At 38.4% G+C, this 23,964-nt stretch overlaps 1 protein-coding gene across 7 annotated transcripts in view; it reads left to right on the top strand.

Moving 5' to 3' along the window:
* The window catches only part of myo9aa (myosin IXAa), a 184,684-nt gene that overhangs the window by 105,191 nt on the left and 55,529 nt on the right, over positions 1-23,964 (top strand). For all 7 annotated transcript variants that reach the window (XM_057834108.1, XM_057834101.1, XM_057834094.1 and 4 more), the window contains 7 exons: positions 8,045-8,098; positions 11,521-11,618; positions 12,416-12,542; positions 16,582-16,671; positions 18,226-18,342; positions 18,546-18,680; positions 23,807-23,928. In XM_057834108.1, coding sequence (XP_057690091.1) covers positions 8,045-8,098; positions 11,521-11,618; positions 12,416-12,542; positions 16,582-16,671; positions 18,226-18,342; positions 18,546-18,680; positions 23,807-23,928 — 743 coding nt within the window. The remainder of the gene's footprint in view (positions 1-8,044; positions 8,099-11,520; positions 11,619-12,415; positions 12,543-16,581; positions 16,672-18,225; positions 18,343-18,545; positions 18,681-23,806; positions 23,929-23,964) is intronic.

Genomic DNA, 23,964 nt, shown 5'->3' with positions numbered 1-23,964 from the left:
GGTTAAACCAAATTAAAGTTAAACCGCTCCGAATAATACTTCACCAGTCTCTGTGAATTTTGGCATAACAGCACTAGAGCACATGTATGACTGATTGTGTGGGTCCATGTGTTGATATCTGCTGCAGTATTACAGTGGTTCTCAAAGTGTGGTAGTAGTACCTCTAGTGGTACGCAGGTTCCCTCTACTGGGGTGCGAAAGAATCTGTGAATTCACTGTTCAAACTTTTTTTTTTTTTTTTTACTACAATGCATTTCTATTGAAATCCATTCCTGCCACAAAAACAACGTATGCAAACATTTTCTTTTTCTTTTTTTTCTTTTTCTTTCTTTCTTTCCTTTTTTTTTTATTACTTGCTGGTGCCTGTTTCCGCAAGTGGGGGAAAAATATATGTATATATTTATTTACTTCCTGTTCCGGACTTCCCATGTCCCATATAAACACAATAAGTGTGTAATTCTTTTTTATTGCAGATATTGATCACATTAAATTTTTCAGACAACATGATCCCATTTCTTGTTTTATTTATAAGAATTGGTGCATGTCCATAACAGGTCTATAAATCACAATTTATAAAGTTATTAGAAAAACATTAATGAAGGTGAAGCATAACTCAAGCCTTCCATCATCAAAGTCATCTACAACTTTAGGCAGCATGTGTAAAAAGTAGATTTCACGTAGTCTCAATATATGTTCATCAACGTACAGTAATTTTTTGTGAGGCACACCAACTTATCTTTCCTTTGCCTTGTACACAAACATTACACGTACTGAGTACTACTTGCCTAGTAGTTAGCATGTGTTGCAGCAACATACTGGTAATCATAATTATAATTAGGGATGTCCCGATCCAGGTTTTTGCACTTCCAATCCGATACCGATATTGTTTTGCACTTCCGATCTGATACAGATACTGGCCGATACCGATACCGGCCTATCTGAGCATGTATTAAAGTTATTTAGCCTCCTTACTTAGTTGTCAGACTCATGTTTAAAAGGGTTTTAGTACTCTTGATAACAACTAGCCAGCTGAATTAGGTGAGTTTGAATAACACACAATGGTTGGTACCAAGAAACTGACCTGTTTATTCAGTGACAAACACAAAACATTATAAATGACAAACAGAAATGGCATAGTCAGTCAGTAAAACGTGCAAATAATATTGTAAACTGTCAGTGGAAAATCCCACAAACCCCCCAAGCGATTAGATGCTTTTAATGTTTCGTGCATTAGTTACAAAAATTGTATAAAAAGCCTCTCAGGTTTAAATAAACGACTATTTCACTATCAAGTTTACATTTTAAAACCGTAAATAAAATACTCCAGTCCCCATTCTGTATCAGCAGCTTTGAACTACATTCAATTAATTTAATTTTGCGAATCAACTGTTTAAGTTGTTAAAATTGTTCCCGTTATTCCATAATTTCCCTTCTGTCTACTATTGACATGTGAAAGTTTTAAAACTGTTTTGAAGATAGATTCAAGTCAAGATTTTGCCGATTTAGTCGTATACTGCTCCCCTTGTGTGTGTAAGCGGACACAAGTTCGCAGCAAGCCAAACTCCATTCAAAAATGAACGCAGGAGTCAGGAAGTAGCATCCAAGCTCCAGGCGCTTTTATTTAGCTGCACTGTCACATCCAAAAATGAACCCAGGTGAAACTAAAAGAAATAGAATGTACAGAACGAAAATGATTGACAGGTTTGACTATCCATATGCTATATATCTCAAATATATACGAAGCCAATTCCCATACAATGCCTCTCAATATTCTAATATGCAAATGAAGCATGCAGCAGGTGCCAAAGTTTACAAAGTGGTCAAAACGCTCCAAATATGGCACATAAATCGCTAAATACTATATATAAAAAATGTTGTACTTACAGACGATGCCTTCGAAGGCGCAAACAACACGACACGTTTAAGATGGCGTGAGCACAGTAAACAATGCTGGCCAGCTCTCGTCAAACGGCGGACTAACGAAACGACTACAAACATGGCCGCCGCGCTACTTCTTTCCTGTCGGACGGCTGTCAAAATAACAGCAGGAACGAAAAATACACATGGTAAATCGCGAAATGAAGGGCAGAACAAGGAGTATTTTAGATAAAAAGTTAATTAGGTTCGCTTGGAAGGTTCACTACAACAGCCTACAAGGGAAGTCTCCTGCTTTAAGATGGCGGCTGTTTACTAACGCACCTAGTTTTAAATGCATGTGTATGTCGCTAAATGCTTGATTAGGTTGGTTGTATTAAAACTTCTCATAGCTTTACCACCACGCTTGACTTTATTGTGGCATATGTTGCACTCTGCCTCTTCGTCTTTGTCGTCCTTTAAGGTGAAATGATCCCAGACAGCTGACATTTTTACAGATAAAGTCTCTCGGTAAATTGGGAGACGGTAATGTAGTGTGTTGAAGGTGTGCCTTAAAATGCGGACCGGATTTTAGGGAAACCGAAGCAAAAACTGGAATGGATTATGTATATTGGTGCGCTGGAAAACCCGGACCGGGTTTTCAAAAAAACTGGATTGGAAGTCTGGATCGGAATTTTTCCGTGTCGGCCGATCCGATACCGATCCGCATTTTTTTGCCCATATCTGCGGCCGATCCGATCCAAATATCGGATCGGGACATCTCTAATTATAATAGTAAATTATTTCCTCTCCTTCACAATTTGTTCTTCTTCAGCATTCTTTCCAGGGTCTGTAGGCTCATTTTCATATTGTGAGATTCCTCCAAAACAACTGTAATTTGACGGTTAGTGATTCACTTTTATGATGTCCATTGCCCCCTTCCAACCGTAGTGCGACACAGCACCTGTACACAATGGTTGGGTGAATAAAACTACGATATCATACACACCATTTACTTCATTTTGTCGAGAAAAATTCTACGATACCTTCACAAAGTCACGGATAAGGTTACCGTTGAGTGCAACATGCAATATTTATCAGCTAGAGCCTACAAGTAGCTTAGCTTGTGCGTAAAGACTTCAACAAGTAAAAAAAAAAAAAAAATTTAATTGGGGCGGAAACAGGCACCAGCAAGTAAAGAAGATTTACTGGCGGAAATAGGCTTTTTTTTTTTCTTCTTAATTAGCGGGAATTGGCTTCCACGCATTTCTGTTAAGTACAGTTCAGTTGTAGTTAATGTTGAAGTAGTGTGTAGTAAATCTATGAGAAAATCTTTATCCAATTACCGTATTTTTTGGACTATAAGTCAAGTTATTTTTTCATATTTTGGCTGGGGGTGTGACTTATACTCAGGAGCGACTTATGTGTGAAATTATTAACACATTATGATATCATTTCACATGTTATTTTGGTGTTTTGGAGTGACACTGATGATTTGGTAAACTTGTTAGCATGTTCTTTATGCTATGGTTATCTGAATAACTCTTAATAGCTTAGGCCACGTTCGCGTTCTGCCTTTGGCAATGTGTGTTCAATTGTATTATTGACTTTTTTATATTGAAATGCATGCTTTTAGTTTGTGGCGCTTTCACGCGCACGTGGGGGGCGCACTCGAACTTGTTTACGTGAAGAAGAGCGCTCACACTACAGAAGAAGACGGACAGCTACGTAGCTGTGAGTGAGTGGGCGAGTTAGCGAGAGAGAAACACGGCTGCGAACCTACGTTCATTGTTTATGCTTTTAAAATATCTACAGAGGCAACGCCTGTGTGTATCATCTTTTCTGTTGTTGTTGTGTGTTTTCCACCCGCGATCGAACACTTGGAGCCAGTTGTGTGGTTGTTTGAACGATGTGCTAATGCTAGCGAATGCATGCTAACCGTTTATGTCATTGCTGTAAGAGCACCTAATTATCATTTATTTACGTTGATGCGAACCTGTTTGGTATCAAGTACCAAATTGATTCAGCAAATTATACGGACGTCCAGCATCGTCATTTGGGAGTTTAGCCCGCTGAATAGCCAGGACCGAGCCATAGCGTCCTGGTGAGGATAGTATATTCGCATTTCGTTGTTCATGCACTGTACACCGTACATTTATTCAGCATGTTTTTTTCTATTGTATTTTTATATTAAATTGCCTTTCAAGATGACATATCTGTTCTATGTGTTGGATTTTATCAAGTAAATTTCCCCCAAAAATGCGACTTATACTCCGGTGCGACTTACAGTATATATGTTTTTTTTCTCTTCGTTGGGCATTTTATGGCTGGTGCGACTTATACTCAGGTGCCACTTGTAGTCTGAAAAATACGGTAAAGTTTGTATATATTTAAGCAATCTTATTATTGATTTTTTTAAGAGGGGGGTGTAAGGGGCTTGCGCCGCCTTTCGATCGCCCAATTAAGCCGGCCAACTCTGGGTATAGGCTGTCAGACGCATGTTTCAGGAGGCCAATTGTCATTGAATGTTCCAAATGCTGTTCATTGTGAGCCAAACAATGTCTAAAACGGATTCATAATTCCAAAGGATGATGTAAAAGGTGTTTGAATTCAGTTTTCATGTTAAAAGGTAGCGAAGGTGGTAAAAAAAATAAAGTGGTAGTTTAAAAGTCAAGTAGTTTTGAGGTGGGACTTGATGTATAGAGTGTGAGAACCACAGTGCTATCTGTATACAGTATGTAGCTTATTTGGGCGAGAACAGTGATCGTTATAACGTCACCCTTTTGAAATAATTACCTTAGTCATTTTATTTTACCCTAATTTTCAGAATTGTGAGTAGATGTTAAAAACAAAACACCATATGTTTACACTTTTTGTTTCCTAAAAACTCAGATTAAGAAAAAATAAAAAGATTTGATCATTTTGTGGGGTCCAATATAAAGCAGTGGGCATGAAATGCTTTAAATGAAACTACTACGCATTGTTAAGATTTTATGTAAGCACCGCTCAAATTTTCAAGTTTTTTGTCTGTAACTTAATATTACTTACGAACACCCCAAATATCATCTCGTTAACACCATTAACTTGATCAATTGAATTATGGTAACTTGAATTTTACATTCTCCGCTTAAAAAAAAAAAAACTTTATTCGAAAAAAATAATAAACCATAGATTACAAAAAGCAGTTTCATTTTCTGAGCATGCGTATCAGCAAATTTATGGAGTTTGTAATACATATGTAAAGAGAAAAAAAACATTTTATTAAAGGGGGCTTTTTTTGAGGGGTGCACACGAGCATGGTATACTAAAGAAATCATTGGAACCTTTTTGGAGCTCTTCATAAGTTTGTTGTGACATGCGAGCGCACCTACATGCAAACACATGCACGCGCCAAACTGCGTGCTCCTATTGCAACTCACCTGTTAATGTTTCATTATTATTTTGTTTGCTGTCCAGTGCATCATTAAGCTTTTACGTGTATGGTTGCAACATTTAAAAATACTGTACTGTACACTTGGATTCATCTTTGACATGCTCGCGCGCACGTAGACATACACACACATGCACTAACCACATTCACACACGCACACCTTCTGCCTCATCCACCACTGAAAAGCCACGCCACTTTGCAAAACAGGTTTCACATGCTGAAAGCAAGAAAGAAAAGAATTGCTCAATCAAGTGACATACAAAACGCACACATGGAATGTGGATGTTGTGTAAAACTTGTAACTACCTCAGCACGTTGACAGCCATTCCATGACTACTGGCGACTTCCTCCCCTTCTATGAAATCTTAACGCCTACGCTGAGAGAGGAGCAGGGAATTCCGTTCATTCCTCCTCACCCCTGAAATACACGCACAAACACACATACATACATAAATTCTATCGCACATTCTTTGCACCCTCTTCATAATCTTCTTGTCTTTTGGAAGCTGCTTGTTCTCTTTCTGTCTCTTCTGTGAACTCTTGGACCAACTTCTAAACCACCTCGTGTGTCAGACGAGCCAATGTGAAGGCAACCTGTTTTCAGACTATGTAAACATGCCACGATTAGCACTCATTTGTCCACATTCATAACTCTGTTTTCATTTGACCTTGGTATTGTCAGGCTGACAAAATGGCTGTTTTGCATTGTGCTTCTTATGCATTACTCCTAATTTAAAATGCATTGTAAATCCAATAGCCAAGCATATTATGAGTTTTCTAGTGATTGATTTTTTGCTGTATTTTTATTTTCACGGTAATAAGACAAAGTTTTTTTTGTGTGCTCACTGTGTAGTCAGAGTATTGCAAATGTGACTGCTTTTATATGCAGGCCTTCAATCTTAAAGATCCCTGTTATTAAAAAAAAATTACCCCACCTCTGCTCTATGCATAAGATATGTCAAACTGACTGTGACCTGGTACAAGTATGACATGTATGCATTTTTAAAAAATTCTTTAAAAGTCAAACAAGCGGATGTGGCGATGTAATCTAGTTTCATCATACATTATTCACATACTTGCCCACTTTGTGACTGCTACATAGCTATTCATTTCATGAAAACTGGCAATGTGAACAAGCAGCTGTGTCATGTGCAAAGCTTTGTATCACCTGCCAAACTCTGACGAGTAGAGGAATAAAAGGCTTTAATTTGTATAATTAAAGCATTTCAGAACCAGAGCCTTGCTGTTTGGGCCTGATTTGTTGAGTGTGACTTCATAAACATAAGCTTTTAAACACTGCTGGAAGTTCAAGCCAACTGGGCAGCTGCTGTATATAAAAGCATTCGTATTTACAATAATACTTAAAATCGGTGCCGGTAGAATAATTGATTTATCATCAAGAATCTGCTGGAATATTTGTTTATAAAACTCCTCTTCAAGCAGTAGAGGAAAAGTTTTTATCCCGATTCGGCCGCTGAAGATTCGAGAACGATTCACAAACATCCGTATTCCGATTATTTAAATATGCTAAGTAAAGCGGAACTAAAACGCAGTCAACGTAGTCTTCGGGATGCAATGAGGAACGGACCGAGAGTAAACATCCATAACTCATGCCGCTAGATTGAACAAACGCCGACAGCCGCTACAAACAACGCCCAGTCGCTACAAACTTCGCCCACCTTGCTACAAACTACACCCACATAATACTACGGTAGATATCACATGTATACAGAACTAGATGTGGAATGACAGAATTGGCGGCCTTAGCACATGTATAGAGAACGAGATGCGAAATGACAGACTTGCCGGCGTTAGTAAACAGCCGCCATCTTAAAGCAGTAGACTTATCAGGAAGGCTCTGTTGTAGCGAACCTTCCGAGTGAACCTAATGAACTCTTTATCTAAAATAGTCAAAATCTTAACTTGGAAAAAAAAAAAAAAATCTTTAAATGATGAAACAGTTTTAAAACTTTCACATTTCGAAAGTCATTTCCATTTTTTCAAAAGAAAAGGAAATTATGGAATAATGTGAGCAATTTTAACAATTTTAATGGTTAATTCACAACATTAAATTAATTGAATGTAGTTTAAAGCTGCTGATACAGAATGGGGACTTGAGTATTTTACTGTTTTGAACTGTTAACTTGATATTGAAATAGTAGTTTATTTAAGCCTGAGAGGATTTTTGTACTATTTTTGTAACTAATGTACAAAACATTAAAAGCAGCTAATAGCTGGAGGGGTTGTGCATCAATAATCGATTTAAAATCGAATCGTGGCTTCGTAATCGAATCGTGAGGTGCCCCAAGATTCCCACCTCTTCTACTTTTCACTACTTTCTTGTAACAAGCAGAAGACCATTTGTTTAACTAGTTTGGAAGAACATTTTAACAAAAAGTATTATTGGCTCCCCTAGGTAGCATAACTGTGGAGTTGTCCCTGTGAATAACAGGATATTTAAATGTATAAAATCAATCACAAAACTCATGGTTGGCTTTAAAAAAAATCTGCTTTTTTTTTTTTTTTTTTTTGCTATGATAAACAATTTCCCATTGCTTTAATGTAATGTGCTTATACTGTATGTCAGAGTTTGTACGTGTGTGACATCCAACCATTTCTCATGTTTTTTCAGAGCATGTTCATTACTGTTAGTAACCTGTTTGTCGTGTGTGTCCAAGCCTTTAATTGATTATGTCATCATGGAATGCTGCTGTCTAATTCTAACCTCATGCCCTGTAAACTCTACCTCGACATTTCCAGATGACAAAGAAAACCCACCGACTGCACTGGGACAGTTACTGTGAGAGTGAAGCGGTCAGTATCTGATTGTCAGTTTTACACATACAGTACATATGACAGAAGTCATAGAAGCCACTGCACACACCACTGCTTTCCTGTTGCACATGTGTGTTCCCTTTAGGATATTTCCTGGTTTGCTTTGGGTTATGTTTTTTTCTTTCCTACAGTATGTGTTTGTTTTCCCTGTTGTTGCCTTTTGGAATGATGTCGGTATGTCTAGTCATATCCTGACCACTGTAGATCCCTTGTCTGCAATCTTTTTTTTGGACAATGCATTGTTTTTGTATGCTGGTAGTAAATTCTTCCACACTCTAGAAATAAGGCCCTCACTCAGTTGCAAAAAAGATTTAACTAGAGCCACAGGAAGGTATTTGTATGGTGCAATTCTGATTTTTTTTCTGTGGTTGCACTTGCTTTATTGTGGAGAAAGTTGTGTCAGATAAGGTCCAAAACTGGTTTCAGGAAAGATATATTTCAACTCCATTTCAAGTTTATTTATATAACCGTTAATCACATAAGACGTTCAAAGGGTTTCACAGTTGACAAAGTATGGCGATATCCGCTTGTCTAAACCCCCTATATTTGGTGCAACCTATTTATAAGCCATTATCACAACTATATCAATTCATTGCAGCATACGGTAGCTTTGTTAAGGTATTGGAACTTTTTTTTAATGATGTGTGGAGTTAGCACGTTCTCCTTGTGCTTGTGAGCAGAATATGGGTCAATCCTGAAATTATCTTAATTCTTTTCTCTGAATAATGCCAAACGACAGGTTGTTTCAGGGGTTGGAGCGACAGTTTCTGGTCTCATATATTATAATCACTGTTGGTCAGAGGTGGGTAAAGTAGCCAAAAACTTTGCACGATTAAGAGTAGCGTTACTTCAAAATAATATTACTTGAGTAAAAGTAGTCATCCAAAAAAAAATGTACGGTACTCAGCTACAAGTAAAAAAGTAGTTGGTGAAAAGAATACTCAAGTAATGAGTAACATTGTGAGTAACTGCTTACGATGTTTAATATATATATTTTTTAACAATGGTATTTTTTTTCTCAGCATAAAGTTATGTATATGAACTGGAGGTAAGAACGGGCCTAAAAAATCCAGCCCAACCCGGCCTGCGGGTAATAAAGCCCGACCCGGCCTGAGCCCGATCCATTAACTTGATTTGCAGGCCCGAGCCCGAAAAAAACTGAAATTTTATGTTTTATTTATAGGCCTGAGTGTTTTTACTTTTTTATAGAAATGATTTTGTTCTTGCTCTAATCTTGAGCAACTTGAGCTGTGGCTGTGGGTATAGTCTATAAGTTATATTGTAATTTTAGTTAAAATCTATATATTTTTTTATTGATAATTTGTTTAACTATATATTCATGTTCCAATTTGCAATTATATTCTGAAAAATTAAAAAAAAAACCTGTTCAATGCAAAAAAGTTTTTTTTTTTTTTTTTAAACACATACATCCAAAAAAAAAAAAAAAACACACATTTTGGAGCTTTAATTGCAATACCGTGATACCTGAAACCGCGATATTTCTTCTCACGGTTATCGAACCGTCAAAGTCTCATACCGGCACATGCCTATATCTTTTATATTTGTTTGTCTGTTCTATCAGGCGTATAGTGGATTTGACATTTAATTTCTTCGAGTAGGCAGAAAAAAAAAACGGCAGGTTTTCTTAATGTTTAAATAGTCTACATATTTTATTGATTATTTTAAATTCATTTACACAACGAAATAGCACTGGAAAAGTTCGTTAAATATATTTCTCGCATGCAAGCAAACTCTTACCGGTGCATGTTTGGCTTTTTAATTCCCCCGTCTTTAGTTTGTTTTCCACTTCTTGCTGCTCCGTATCGAAAAGGAAATACTAGGATGCGGGGCCACAGTGTTCACGTGCACAGGCATGCACTGGCTCTGCGGCTCCCGTTTGCATTCAGTTACCATTCAGCGCTTTCTCTGTTTTATTCAAATTATTAATTTTATAACAAGTTTTCCTTAGTTTAACAACCATACATCGTTTTAGTATACATATATAAATATATATTTGGTCAGGTTCGGGCTTAAGATCTTATCTCTGAACTGATATTATTACACTGTACAGTAACCCTTTACATACCCACATTAATCCAAAGAAATACCCCCACCCCCCAAAAATCACTGCATTCCGGTGAGAGAAAAAGAAATTACAGAAATGAAGCACCATTTGTCCAAAGAGCATGAGTGCCCTTTAGTGGCGAAAATAGTTCCAAGTTTGAATAGTGAATAGTTCCTACCTAATTCCGATGATGAAATTAAAAGGGTTAATCTCCAGTTTTCCGTGGTCAGTCGGTGCCAAATAAAATCTGGAAGAGAAGTTAAACTCCGCGCTTTCGAGTCAAGTTGAGTGCAATAGAAATCTAATATGTAGAATAAAGAGGAAAAATGTAACAGCTTGTGTAACCCAAAGTTGCTTAGTAAGAGTAGCCTTTCTTCTTCACAAATCTACTAAAGAGTAAAAAAGTATGGTTTAGAAAAACTACTTAGAAGTATATTTGTCTCAAAAAGTTACTCAAGTAAATGTAACGTGTTACTACCCACCTCTGCTATTGGGATAAGTCATTGTCAGTGACTATACTTGTCAAACATTTCTTAATGTAAGCAATTGATGCAGGAAGTAGGCTTTATAGCTTTACTGTGAGTATCACATTTTGAATGTTTGCATTACCTACGCCTCGGAATGTGATAATTATAGCAGCCATAGTGGATAGAGCCATAAAGCAAAGAGGGGTCTTGGAGTGCAAATAGTTAGTGTACTACGTCTGCTGGTTTCACTTAAAAAGCCTCAGCATAAGAACAATCAAATCAAGATCCAATGCGACAACTCGATTTAAATTCTGCTTTCAGTCAAAATTCAATAGTCTGAGCTGTATTTCAAATTATATGTGTAATGTTGGATATGCAGTACTTTAATGTGGCGCACTGAGCAAAGTTTATAAAAAGTTTTAACATGATCTGTTTCATACCACTCTGACACTGTACAATCAAAATTAGCTACCATCTGTAGTATTGTGAGTAAAGGTATGTTAATAATAGTTTGGCACACATGTAATTTAGTTACACCTACACATCCAGATACAAATGTAATTAAATAGTTTCCTTGATGAACAATCATCTCAGCTATCTTTTGAACATGTCAAATGGAAACGAGCACTATTTTGGACCATAGGCACAGCATATCTTACAGTGTTGCTTATCCATTTGCTTCCTGATTGTGCTTCAAGCCACCGTTCTTTTAAATCAGTCTCACGTCTCAATGACATCATAAGCAAACGACGTTGAACACACAAAAAATAATTTATGTACTGTTTATTTAATCAATAACAGTAAGTGCTTCTCCACTTGCTATTAGACATTGTTTCAGTTATGATAGCTCCTTTTTCCACATTTTTCAGGACTGCTTTACAGTTGAAGGAGAGGATCTGAAGCATGACTTTGAAAGGCTTCAGCTGGGGATGGAGATGGTGGGCTTTCTTCCCTACATGAGAAAACAGTGAGTGTTGCGTACAAACTAGTTGTAAAAAAAAAAAAAAAAGACACAATGATTAACATTCTTTTTCATTAATACTAACTTGTCCAGTAAGTAGCTTCTCATGTTGTCATCACTTAACCCTTTAAGTGCCAAAGTTGCAAAATTGTGACAAGCAACATTGCAGATACATGCCATCTTTTGGTGCAAAGTTGCAACTACAGGAGGCACCGTATTTGAAGCTCTGGCTTGCCAGAGTTAACATTTGATTGGTTAATTCTCCACACAGCCACATTCCCAGTTTAAAGAGAGTAGACACACTTGTGCGACCACTTTAATTTAGTTGTTGATTTTGTTCTTCTATAAAATATTTAATTTGACCATTTTATACAGGTTTTAAATCACAATGGTGGAAACAAAAATGTTTCCAATGATTTGTTTTGGTCACAAAAACCTCAGAATTAAACATGAGTTAGACTGTTAAACTGTTTATATCCACCATATTCAAAGTTTCCGGTTGTTTAATTTTTTTGGATGGGAGGTTTTTTTTTTGTTTTTGTTTTTTTTGTTAGTGATTGTCAGCTAAATATATTTTCATGAATGGCTGAGTCTGAGTTAAAACTGACTTAAATTTTATATTTTAAGCATGTCTGTTAGTGCATTTACAACAACCACGGCTGTACCAAATTGCATTACAGCACACAAGAAGTGATGAGATAAACTTTACTAAATGGTTGAGTTCCCGCCATAAGCAATGCAGTTTGCATTCTACATTACGGACTCAGTGTTTTTTAATGCATTCTACTTTTAATTTTTTCCAGGATTTTCTCCTTGCTATCAGCCATCCTCCATCTGGGGAATATTCGCTACAAAAGGAAAACATACAGGGATGACTCCATTGACATCTGTAACCCAGAGGTTTTGCCTGTGGTCTCAGAACTCTTGCAGGTACTGCTACATCATACTGAATAGCTAAGCACTCAAAAATGTTGGCACATTTATTCTCTTCGTGTCTTTTCATTGGAATTAACATCTGCAACACGGGTTTTGCCAAAAGTCAAAAAGGTCATAAGTAAACAAACAGAAGAATTGTTTATCAGTGAAACGAGATTTAAATTGAACGCAAGTGGAGCAAGATGGGTTTTTTTTTTTCATTACTTTAGAGGGGAAAAGATGGACTCTCAATGCACACATTACAGTACTGTATTTTTTTGAGTCACCATTTTGAAATGGATAATGTGTTGTGACTTTCTTTTCGTCCAAAAGTTATATTATTATAATATTATAATTAAAGATGCGCGATAATATCGGTTACTGATAATTATCGGCCGATAATGGCAATTAGGACGTCACACAGATACTCTAGATTAAAAAAAAATTCAACCGATAATGCAATCCGATAATTATATACTTGATTTAGCCTCTAAATGTGTGCAACCGAAGCAGTTATGTCCACTTCTGCATCGCCGCCTCCTCAACCCCTCCTCTCTCTGAAGCCCCCGATGGAGGAGGTGGTGAGGAGTATGGTGTCATAGAGGAGGCAGCATTACACAACAGGGTTGAGAGGAGGATATCATGGCGGCTCTGTCACTAGCTTGGGTTGATTTTTTTTTTTTTTTTTTTTTTTTTTCCCGTGTGTGAAACAAACGACGCTCTCGCCATCTGCAAAACATGCACTGCAGAAGTTCCATGAGGCGGGAAGAAAGCGTCCTCATTCAACACCACTAACCTGATCAGCCATTTAAAGCTGCATCACAAAGATTTTTGGAACGAATATGAGGCTGCTGCTAGCGTGAAAGGCTAAAGCTAATGTTAACAAACAGCTAAGGAACGGGGCTTGTGACGATGGAGAGCCGCTTTTGATGGCTTGGTCTCGGGCAGTGCCGCCGCCACTCACCTCCGGTTCAACTCATCAAGCACCACGGCCAGACAGAGGCCTGGCGCGGGTGCTAATTTGGCAGCCGGATGGACTGGACGGCACTGGCGGGAGGAGATGCCTGACGAGAGTTGTTTTTTTTTTTTACCGAATTGAGTCGAGAGCCAAAGGCCCAGATAAAAAAAAAATGCAGTTTATACGATCACCATTCTTTGTGGAAAAACATGCCGATCACATCAGTTTCACCACGGACATTTGGACAAGTGATGTCAAGTAAGCATGCCTTAGCCTGGTACACCAGACTCACAGCTGTTCCAGCTATTGAGTCTGGCCAGCATTCAGCGGATAAAATTTCCAGGGCGGAGCAAGCCACAGCAAACAGACAGCGGAGTGGACCAATCAGCGACGGGCGAAGGTGGCGTTATATAAAGCGACGAGGGACTTGCGCGCGGAAGTAAACATATGGAGTTTATTCAACATGGCTAGCGTGAGACAGACTGTTGTCAATGACTTGTGTCGATGTGTTTTTGGTAATTTAAAACTGATTTTACCGTGGATTGGAACATGTTCTCGGCTCTCCTCTTCGTTCTTTTCCTGTTGTTGTGGAGACGACTTCCGTCGCGGAAGAGTGACGTTGCTCGTTAGGAATTGTTGGCACAGCCAGACTATTCTCCCTGTATTTTTCAAGCACTGTGAGAAATAGTCTGGGACCCAGCCCATTAACGGCCTCTCGAGCAAGGTACAAAATCAATCGTCCAATCAGATTCGCTTATTTGCGTGACGTGTGCATAACGAGTAACGTCACTCTTGCGCGCCAAAAGTCGTGTCTACAACAACACAGATGGCGAACGGGAGTGCCGAGAATATGTTCCAATCCGCGGTAAAACCAGTTTTAAATTCCCAAAAACACATCGAAACAAGTCATTGACAACAGTCAACATGGCTCGCGCTAGCCATGTTGAATAAACTTCTCCATTCTCCGCTCACACTAATTACTTGTCGCTTTAACAACGTCACGTCTGCCCGTCGCTGATTGGTCCACTCCGCTGTCTGTTTGCTGTGGCTTCCTCCGCTCTCGGAATTTGATCTGTCGGACGGTCGCCAGACTCAATCGCTGGAACAGCGGTGAGTCTGGTATACCAGGCAACGTTAGGAACACGTCACGCAAATAAACAAATCTGATTGGACGGTTGATTTTGTGTTTGTTCGAAAGGCCGTTAATGGGCTGGGTCCCAGACTATTCTCACAGTGTTTGAAAAATACAGGGAGAACAGTCTGGCCGTTCCAGGCAAAGCATGCTTATCATGACGGCACAGTGGTTAGATGATAATTTCAACATGCACCAAGGGGGGAGTTGGCAGGGTGTTGAGGTGCATCAATCGATTTATAATCGAATCGGGAGACTCTGAATCGTAATCGAATCGTTAGGTGCCCAAAGATTCCCACCTCTAGTAGTAATGTTATATGTTAGGAATGGCTTACTTTTAAAGGCATTTTTGTGCATCTTAGGTATTTACTCTGTAAGTAATTGTTGCCAAAAGTTTACCATTACACAGTGTCAGACAATCTGTCATTACCGTAATTTCCCAAATTTAAGTCGCACCCGTGTATAATGCCCACCCCAAATTTACTTGCAAAATCTAGGGAAAATTATTGCACCCGTTTATAACGCGCACCGTAATTTTAGCACCAATAAGTAGAAGAATACAAGAAAACAGAGCTCGCGTACAGATACAGAAATGCCATTTTACTGACTGGTGAAACACGGCACAAGCATAGCACATTGGTAGTTCAAAACATTACCATAAACTGACAATATTTACGGTAATAATATGATTTGACAACTTCTCCAACCTACCAGAATCTAAGAGAAAACAAAACAGATGTGACTTTTCTTTTAAAGGCTGCTGTATAACTTGCTCATTTCATCAAGATGAATAAATGTTTCTTCCATGGATTGATACGGTAAAATGAAAGTGAGAATGTAAGTCCAAAATCCGTGAGAGCTCTTCGCTGTCAACAGGACAGTAACAATAGGAGCTATTGTTGTTTGGGTTTGAGTTTCCCGAGGGACAGATATAGTTGACGGACACAGGAAGTTTGTTAGCTTACGTTTGTTATTGTCCGAGTTGCAGAGCTGCAATAAACGTTGACTCAAATGAGTTCAAGAAACTAAATTCTGTGCTTTATGAAGAGTGAGAAAAGCACAATTTAACACAGACGATATCACTCGGCCAATTAGAGTGAAGTATTACCGAAACAAAATGGTTACGTCACGTACCGTAATAGTCGGCAACGGGTCACCGCATACGTTTCTTCAACACAACGTGGCCGTGTCAATATAAAAAAAAAAATCTGTTTATTTGTCTCCATCCATGTACCCGTTTATAATGCGCACCATGATTTTACAAGTTGATTTTGGAGGTAAAAAAGTATGCGTTATATTTGGGAAATTACGGTATTTAAATGTTGGAATTTACTACTTGTTCACATTTGATGTTGAAAAAAAGAGCAATAAATTATATTTTTGCACAGTAATATTTTTTCTTGTGTATACTTTAAAATATTACATAAATCTTTTAATAGAAATATCGGCTTGACATTATCGGTTATCGGCTGGAACGAGAAAGAGATTATCGGTATCGGTTGAAAAATGTGTTATCGTGCATCACTAGTTATAATTAGTGTCATCCGTGTGTCTTTTTTGCAGTGATTTCTAGCTGCAGAGGTGTTCATTTGTCATTAAATAACCCTGTTTTTGTTACTCCCATCGCAAAGTTTCTTTAATTTCCTGTGAGTTTGCAGTAGCTAATAAATACACATGGGAGCTTTGTATTTGTAAAATGCAAATTTTACTTCGCAACAACACGCCAAAAATGTACTCTGGACACTGTGAGTGCAGTTCCTCTTCAATACTAACAATACCATTTGCAGAACATTAAACAGGGACCCTGGTTTTAAAGTTAATACAGTGCACTTTAATGCAGCTTGAACAAATGAAGCCATTGAATGTAATGAATGGATTGAAGCACAATTCTGTGATGCTAGATTTATTAATGCATATTGTGATTTCAACAACTGAATGAGTGTATTTTCCCGTGTTCTGGCCAGGTGAGAGAAGAGATGCTGATTGAAGCTCTGACAACGCGGAAGACAATTACTGTGGGCGAGAAGCTGATTGTCCCTTACAAACTAGCAGAGGTGAAGAGTTTTTCAATTGTATCAACCATAACTAAATATTATCGTCATGTACTTACAGAACATGCAGATGACTTGAGACTGATTGTGGTTAAGCACTTTCTTGTGCTCTTGTCTCTATGTGTCTGAAGGCACATAGCCAATTCAATAACGGCCTCAGCTCTCCAGCCTGAACTGGCTATGTTTACAAGATAGCTTGGATCCATTCCGGATCTCTTCCTGCACATGCACACAAACACACACACGGACATGGACGTATTCTATTAGTGTGTTTAGAGATGGGAAGGCATTTCAAGTCCCACAGTTTTCATTAGGAACACTGCTTGGAAAACAAGCAAAAGTCACGGTCTGCAGATGAGAGCCATCTGACTGAGGGAAAGGACAACATGGACATACAGTTTAACAAATGGATCTGAACATCACCCAATGAAAGGTTTATGACAGAACTGCTCTAAATGAACATTAATGGCAGTTATCTAAATAAAATACCAGCCTTTTGTAATGATTATATACTGTCATGTGCAAACTGCAAATCCACCTTTTGCCATTGAAATTACACAATAGTCATGGCTTCCTGCAAGTATAGTATATCAGCTTTGTCTTCAAACACGCCCAGTTTTCGAACTGAGGCAGTCAACTTTTGACTAAATCTTAAACATTGTTTTTGTGTGGTCCGTAATGTAGCTGCGTGGTGTGAAAAAAGACCTCCACCAACTAGATTCCCAACCACACCTTACATCAATACATGATCAAATGAAAATGTCAAAGCTGAAAATCTTGAAGACTTTTAAGCGTTTTTGAAGTTGTTTCCATTTGGAATGTTTTGAGTCCAACTTCCCCTAAATAATTAAAACTTATGATAATAGGAATCTTGCAATATGTTGGATGACAGAGAGAGACGGAAAGCGTTTGTATATACAAAAAAATTTGGATTGGATTTTTCAATGATTTTTATGTTATTTTGAAGAAAGGTAGTTGTTTCAGTGAGTCACCGTTCAATAGTTTTTCTTTTTAAAGACCAAGTTTTAAAGACCAAGATACAACTTTATGTCTGCAAGGTCAATGTTATCCATCGGAAATGCAAATTTGTTTTTCCTCAATTTTTCAAAAGGCCTACCATTCAATAATTTCAGTGTTCATAAAACGTCTAACCACCCAAGATTGTTTAAAAATAGTTCATGGTAAAATACTTACTTTAGCTACATAAGTGTTTGATCCATAAATAAGATCCATACATATATTATTCTGATATCATTTGCTTTGGCATGCAGTTGTTATTTGCCTGCACATTGTGTTTGTTTTATTTAAACTTAAACCACTCCACTAACTTTTCTTGCACTGTTTTTTTTCCTAATTATGTTCTTGCCAATGGGCGCAATTATCCTTTGGCCGAGTGAGCGTAATACTGTAATCCTGTAAAATGAAACAGAAGCAAGACATAGTAGTAAATTAAAAAAAATTCTAAAACTACCAAAAAAATTTAAGTCTCCTTGAATAAGACAAAGCCTTGTGAATTACTTGATTGTAATACTTTATATTTGTGCGCAATATTTGCAGGCAGGTACAGTGAGAGACTCCATGGCAAAATCACTGTACAGTGCATTGTTTGACTGGATTGTCTTCAGGATCAACCATGCTCTGCTCAATATTAAGGACTTGGATGAACCCACCAAGGTAGGGAGCATGTGACATAAATGAGAGAGTTCAGCTTGAAATGAGTTTGTCATGATTTATTAGCAAACACTACGGATTGTACATTTGTATCTCTGATCAAAAGTCAGCCAGGGTAGGCTTAAGTATGTGGGAGTATTGTTTTAGAGATGATTTGATCAATTTCAATTGTCAAATGAGTAAACAACCATTTTGTGGTTGACTAGATCTTGTCCATTGGCGTTTTGGACATTTTTGGTTTTGAGGACTACGAGAACAACAGCTTTGAGCAATTTTGCATCAATTTTGCCAATGAGCGTCTTCAACACTACTTCAATCAGCACACTTTCAAGCTGGAACAGGTGAGCACGCCATCAAGGCTTTTGATCACTTCTAAGGAAATGGCATCCTCAATACAGTACAGTATATAGTTGAATGTGTAAAAATCTTTCAAAGCATTACCAAGTTTAACGTGCATTGCTTGTTTGTAAAGAAATCCTTCATGCTTGCTGCTTTTGGGTAAAATACATTTTTGCAACTCCATTTGTTGTCATTCTGATTTAGAATGGGCGTTTGCTTAAGTATGCCAAATTACCCTACAGATCATTTAAAAGACATGATCTCAATGATTTGCCAGCCAATAACACACAGGTTTTACCTTAGAAGTAAATGACTCACTGGACTGGCGAACATCAGCTGCTCATATTCTGCTTTATGAATGAATGACTTTAAAAAAAAAAATCCCGTGTCTGAAAATCTTGATTTTTATTTCTAAAGGTAAATAACCTAAATATGCGTTGTGGCTATTTGACAATAGAAATAGTAAAAATGTTTATTTTGAGTCATCTTTGAATAACAGTTCAAACTGATGGAGCTGAGCTTAAGTTCAAGTGAAAAAATTCTGGGTTTTTAACATTTAAACGTATTTTAGATACATATTATACAGAGCAGGGGCAATTGTTATGTCAAATATGAAATGTGTTATTTTAATGGGGTCATATCAAATCAGAATCATTATCACACTTAGTGATGTCCCTTTCCAATACTCAGTATAGGTATCGGCGCCCGATAAGGCTATTGTTGAAGTATTGGACAGTATCAGATTTCATGACTAGATCGGCTCTCATCCAGTAGTCGAGCATTTTCTGTACCATTGTGCCTTTCAGCTGCTGTAAATCAAACCACTCGGGGAATACAGCAGTATGAAAAAGTATCTGAACCTTTTGGAATTTCTCACATTTCTGCGTAAGATCCCCATCAAATGTGATCTGATCTTTGTCAAAATCATACAGATGAAAAAACAGTGTCTGCTTTAACTAAAACCACCCAAACTTTTACAGGTTTTCATATTTTAATGAGGATAGTATGCAAACAATGACAGGAGGGGGGAAAAATAAGTAAGTAAACCATCACCTTTAAGATTTTGTGCGCCCCCCCCTTTGGCACCAATAACTTCAACCAGACGCGTCCTGTAGCTGCAGATCAGTCTGGCACATCAATCAGCTGTAATCTTGGCCCATTCTTCTATACAGAACTGCTGTATAGAATCGCTGTCTTTATAGGTCATGCCACAGCATCTCAATGGGGTTCAAGTGTGCACTTTGACTTGGCCACTCCAGAACGTGTATTTTGTTCTTCTGAAACCATTCTGAAGTTTATTTATTTCTGTGTTTTGGATCATTGTCTTGTGGCAGCATTCATCCTCTTTTTATGGCAGTATCCATCCTCTTTTCAGCTTCAACTGTCTGACAGACGGCCTCAGGTTTTCCTGCAAATCATCCTGATAAACTTTTGAATTCATTCTTCCATTGATGATTGCAAGGCCAGGCCCTGAGGTAACAAAACAGCCCCAAATCATTATGCTCCCTCCACCATGCTTCACGGTGGGGATGGGGTGTTGATGTCAGTGAGCTGTTCCATTTTTCCTCCACACATGACGTTGTGTGTTACTCCCAAACAATTCAACTTTGGTTTCATTAGTCCACAAAATATGTTGCCAAAACTTCTGTGGAGTGTCCAAGTGCCTTTTTGTGAACATTAAATGAGGAACAATGTTTTTTTTTTTTTTTTTTTTTTTTTTTTTTTAGACAGCAGTGGCTTCCTCTGTGGAGTCCTCCTAATGAACACCATTCTTAGCCATAGTTTTACATATAGTTGATGTGTGCACAGAGGTATTGGACTGTGCCAGTGATTTCTGTAAGTCTTTAGCAGACACTCTATGGTTCTTTTTTTACCTTTCCGGGTATTCTACGCTGAACTCTTGGCGTCATCTTTGGTGGACGGCCACTCCTTGGGAGAGAAGCAACAGTGCCAAACTCTCTCCATTTGACGACAACTTCTCTGACTGATGATTGATGAACATCCAGACTCGATTAATGAACATCCAGACTTTTAGAGATGGTTTTGAATCCTTTCCGAGCTTTGTACAAATAAACAATCCTTGATCGCAGGTCTTCAGACAGCTCTTTTGACAGAGCCAATACGCACATCAGACAATGCTTCTCATCCAGACAATTCTTACCAGTTGTGTGTTTTATAGAGGGCAGGGCAGCTTTAAACCACTCATCAGTGATTGGGCACACACCTGACTTAAATTGTTTGGTAAACACTGGCTTCAATTGCTCTAAAAGTCTCCTTAGGCAAAGGGTTCATTAACTTATTTTCCCCCTTCTGTCATTGTTTGCATGCTGTCCTCTTTAAAATATGAACCTATAAATGTTGGTGTGGTTTTAGTTAAAGCAGACACTGTTTTTACGTCTGTGCGATTTTGATAAAGATCAGATCATATTTGATGGTGATTTTATGGTAAATGGTGTTATACTTGTATAGCGCTTTTCCACCTTTCAAGGCTCTCAAAGCACTTTACACTACATTGCCATCTACCTTCTGGTGACGCAGCACCAGGAGCAATGTGGGGTTTATTATCTTGCTCAAGGAAACTTAGGCAAGTTCATCAGGGCAGAGAATCGAACCCACAACTTCTGGGTTGGGGGACAACTACTCTACCACTGAGCCATGCCATCCCCAATGCAGAAATGTGAGAAATTCCAAAAGGTTCAGACACTTCTTCATAACACTGTACTGTATGTCCAATGAGTGAGACTACTGCTCTTTAGAAACTAATGATAGTAACAGAACATCATGTAATATTCTTGAGGAGGTACCAGCAGAGCTCAGATGGGTCAAAAATATTGGGGAGTAACTGTTGTTAAGGGAAACCTATTAATAAGGATGGACAATGTTTGGATACAATATTTTATCATTAATGTAGCAGTCATAACAAAGACGTTTAAGTAGCACCCATTTTACGCACATGCCTAATCCTCTCAGCATTAAACAAAATGTCAGCTCTCACTGTCATGTACTCTCACTCGTGTCGTTTTTTAAGACCCAGTAAAGTGACAATAAACGTCTTTGGCGCACCGCAGGGAAGAGTATTGTTAAATTGTCTGCCAAATTTGAAATCATGAAAAAAATCACCACATGTATATACCCTACCCACCGACGTCACAAAACCACGTGCTCGCTGTATGGTTCCGCCCACATTTTGTCTCTGTATTAGCATTGGTTTCAATTGATCGAGGAATTTAAAACGCATTTTAATGGAAGACCCGTTGCTTTCTGATGCCGTAAACTCACTGGATGTGTTGCATAAAAGGCGTTATGTGGAAAAGCTTCGTTCTATACAGTCGCCAGATCCATATTTGATGCCTAAATCGATGATTTTTGACCGGCTGCCTTCGCCGTCTCTGCCTGACCCTGATATTTACAACTATCTTGTCCACACAAAATCAGCCTATTCTCACGAAAGTTTGAAAAACTTTAAGAGCTTGGAGGCTTATAAATGCTACGTTGCTGGTTGGGTGAAACAGGTCCTCGTACACGAAAATTCGGCAGGAATCTTGTGCTCGGAAGGTGAGTTACGAAATTTTCAATTCAAAATCTTTTTGTTCTTGCTAACATCCACTGTCAAGTCTAATGTATTTCATGTCATTTGTCAATGGAGCTAGGGCTTTTAATGTTTATATGGTTTAGCGATAGCATTCTCACTACATACATACGTGTATGTTGTCGGCGATTAGCCTAGCAATGATCTCAATTGTGGTTGTCAGCCCAAAACCCTCTAAATATATATTAAATGCATCTTACCAGATATAAAATGACTACTACATAATCTGTGGTAATCGTTTGGAGCCCAGTTTTCTCGTCGAATTGCAGCAGCCCATCTCGCTCTCTCCTCTCCGTGTCTCTCGGAATCCGGTAGAACTTCAAGTCTCTCCGTCTATCTTCTCTGTTATTGCAACCGACCGCCACACACGCCTTCACCATTTTGATTATTAATGTTAACGAGCAGAAAAACACGCCGTAAATAGGAGGAATGTACGTAGCCGTAACAGGTCAACACGATGTGTTGACGGACAAGTGGGCGGCACCAGTCAGGAGAGCGGAGTTGTGACGTCACGTGGGTAGGGTCTATAGAATAAGACTCCAAAATCATGAAAGTTAGCACTCCCCTTCTAATTCTGGCATTGGATGGAGCTGTCTGCTGTTACTGACATTCAGCTGTCAATCAAGCACGCGGCTGCTCCTGTGCCCTCCTGTTGCATTCATGGAGATGCGCACATTATCCTCGGCCGCAGAGAAGCAATCAGTAAGCAGCCAGGCAGCAGGTCGGGACTGGGACCATTTTTCTCTCATTTGCCTCTGGTGAAATTTAGCGAGTCATCTGCAGAAATATGGCTGACTGTGGTGCACGTAGAGACAGCTGCATGATGCACTGCCCCCCCCCCCCCCTTTTTTTTTCTCCTTCAATATATTTATGTATATGCTGTAAGTATTGCCCATTAGTAGGGTATAAAGACAGCTTCAGTGGACATGTCATTTTTTGTCCATATGTTTGTGTTCAAGATAACAAGAATGAAAGAACTGTTTGTATACTGTATCAAACTTTCAAGATGCAGTATATTTGTAATACGAAACGAAAGAGCTGATTAATTTTTGCCCTCATGAGGCCAAAGGTCACAGCCAAATTTGGCGGCTTAGGCAGAGGCCTGCACTCTCGAAGAGCTCTCTGTTTTCAATGTGAACACTGTATTACAAATTTTCAGGTGTTTCTTGAATGTGGTTCCCACAGGTTACATTGTATTTTCTGTTTGTTTTTCCCCAATTATCTTTCATTAATTAAAACTAGATTGCAATTCACCAATTCATTATAATAGTCTCGTAAGTGTCCCTAAACAAAAATCTGTATTCAACTAAGATGTATTTTGTATTTTAGTGGGAGTGATCTAGAGAAACAGACTGTGTGGATTTTCATTAAACATCCCCCAGATTAAGCCTTTATTGACTAAAGCTCTTTCCCATGGACACAGGAAAAATAACATGCACAGAGAACAATATTGAAAAGCAAAATTGCCTGAGGTACCATCAGTTTTGTGTAAAAATGCAGTAGTTATGTTGAGAGCTGAGCATTTTATGTTCTCTGTAGGAGGAGTATAGGGTGGAGGGCATCAGCTGGAGAACTATTGACTACATTGACAATTCAGGCTGCATCAATCTCATCAGTAAGAAGCCCACAGCTTTGTTTCACCTGCTGGATGAAGAGTGCAAGTGAGTCAACTTTTTAGTTTTTTTTCCCTCTCATCA

This window comes from Corythoichthys intestinalis, chromosome 1, assembly GCF_030265065.1.
Source record: "Corythoichthys intestinalis isolate RoL2023-P3 chromosome 1, ASM3026506v1, whole genome shotgun sequence".
In the NCBI taxonomy this organism is placed as follows: domain Eukaryota; kingdom Metazoa; phylum Chordata; class Actinopteri; order Syngnathiformes; family Syngnathidae; genus Corythoichthys; species Corythoichthys intestinalis.
Note: the sequence above shows the minus strand (reverse complement) of the source record. Positions and strands in the feature narration are given on the sequence as shown.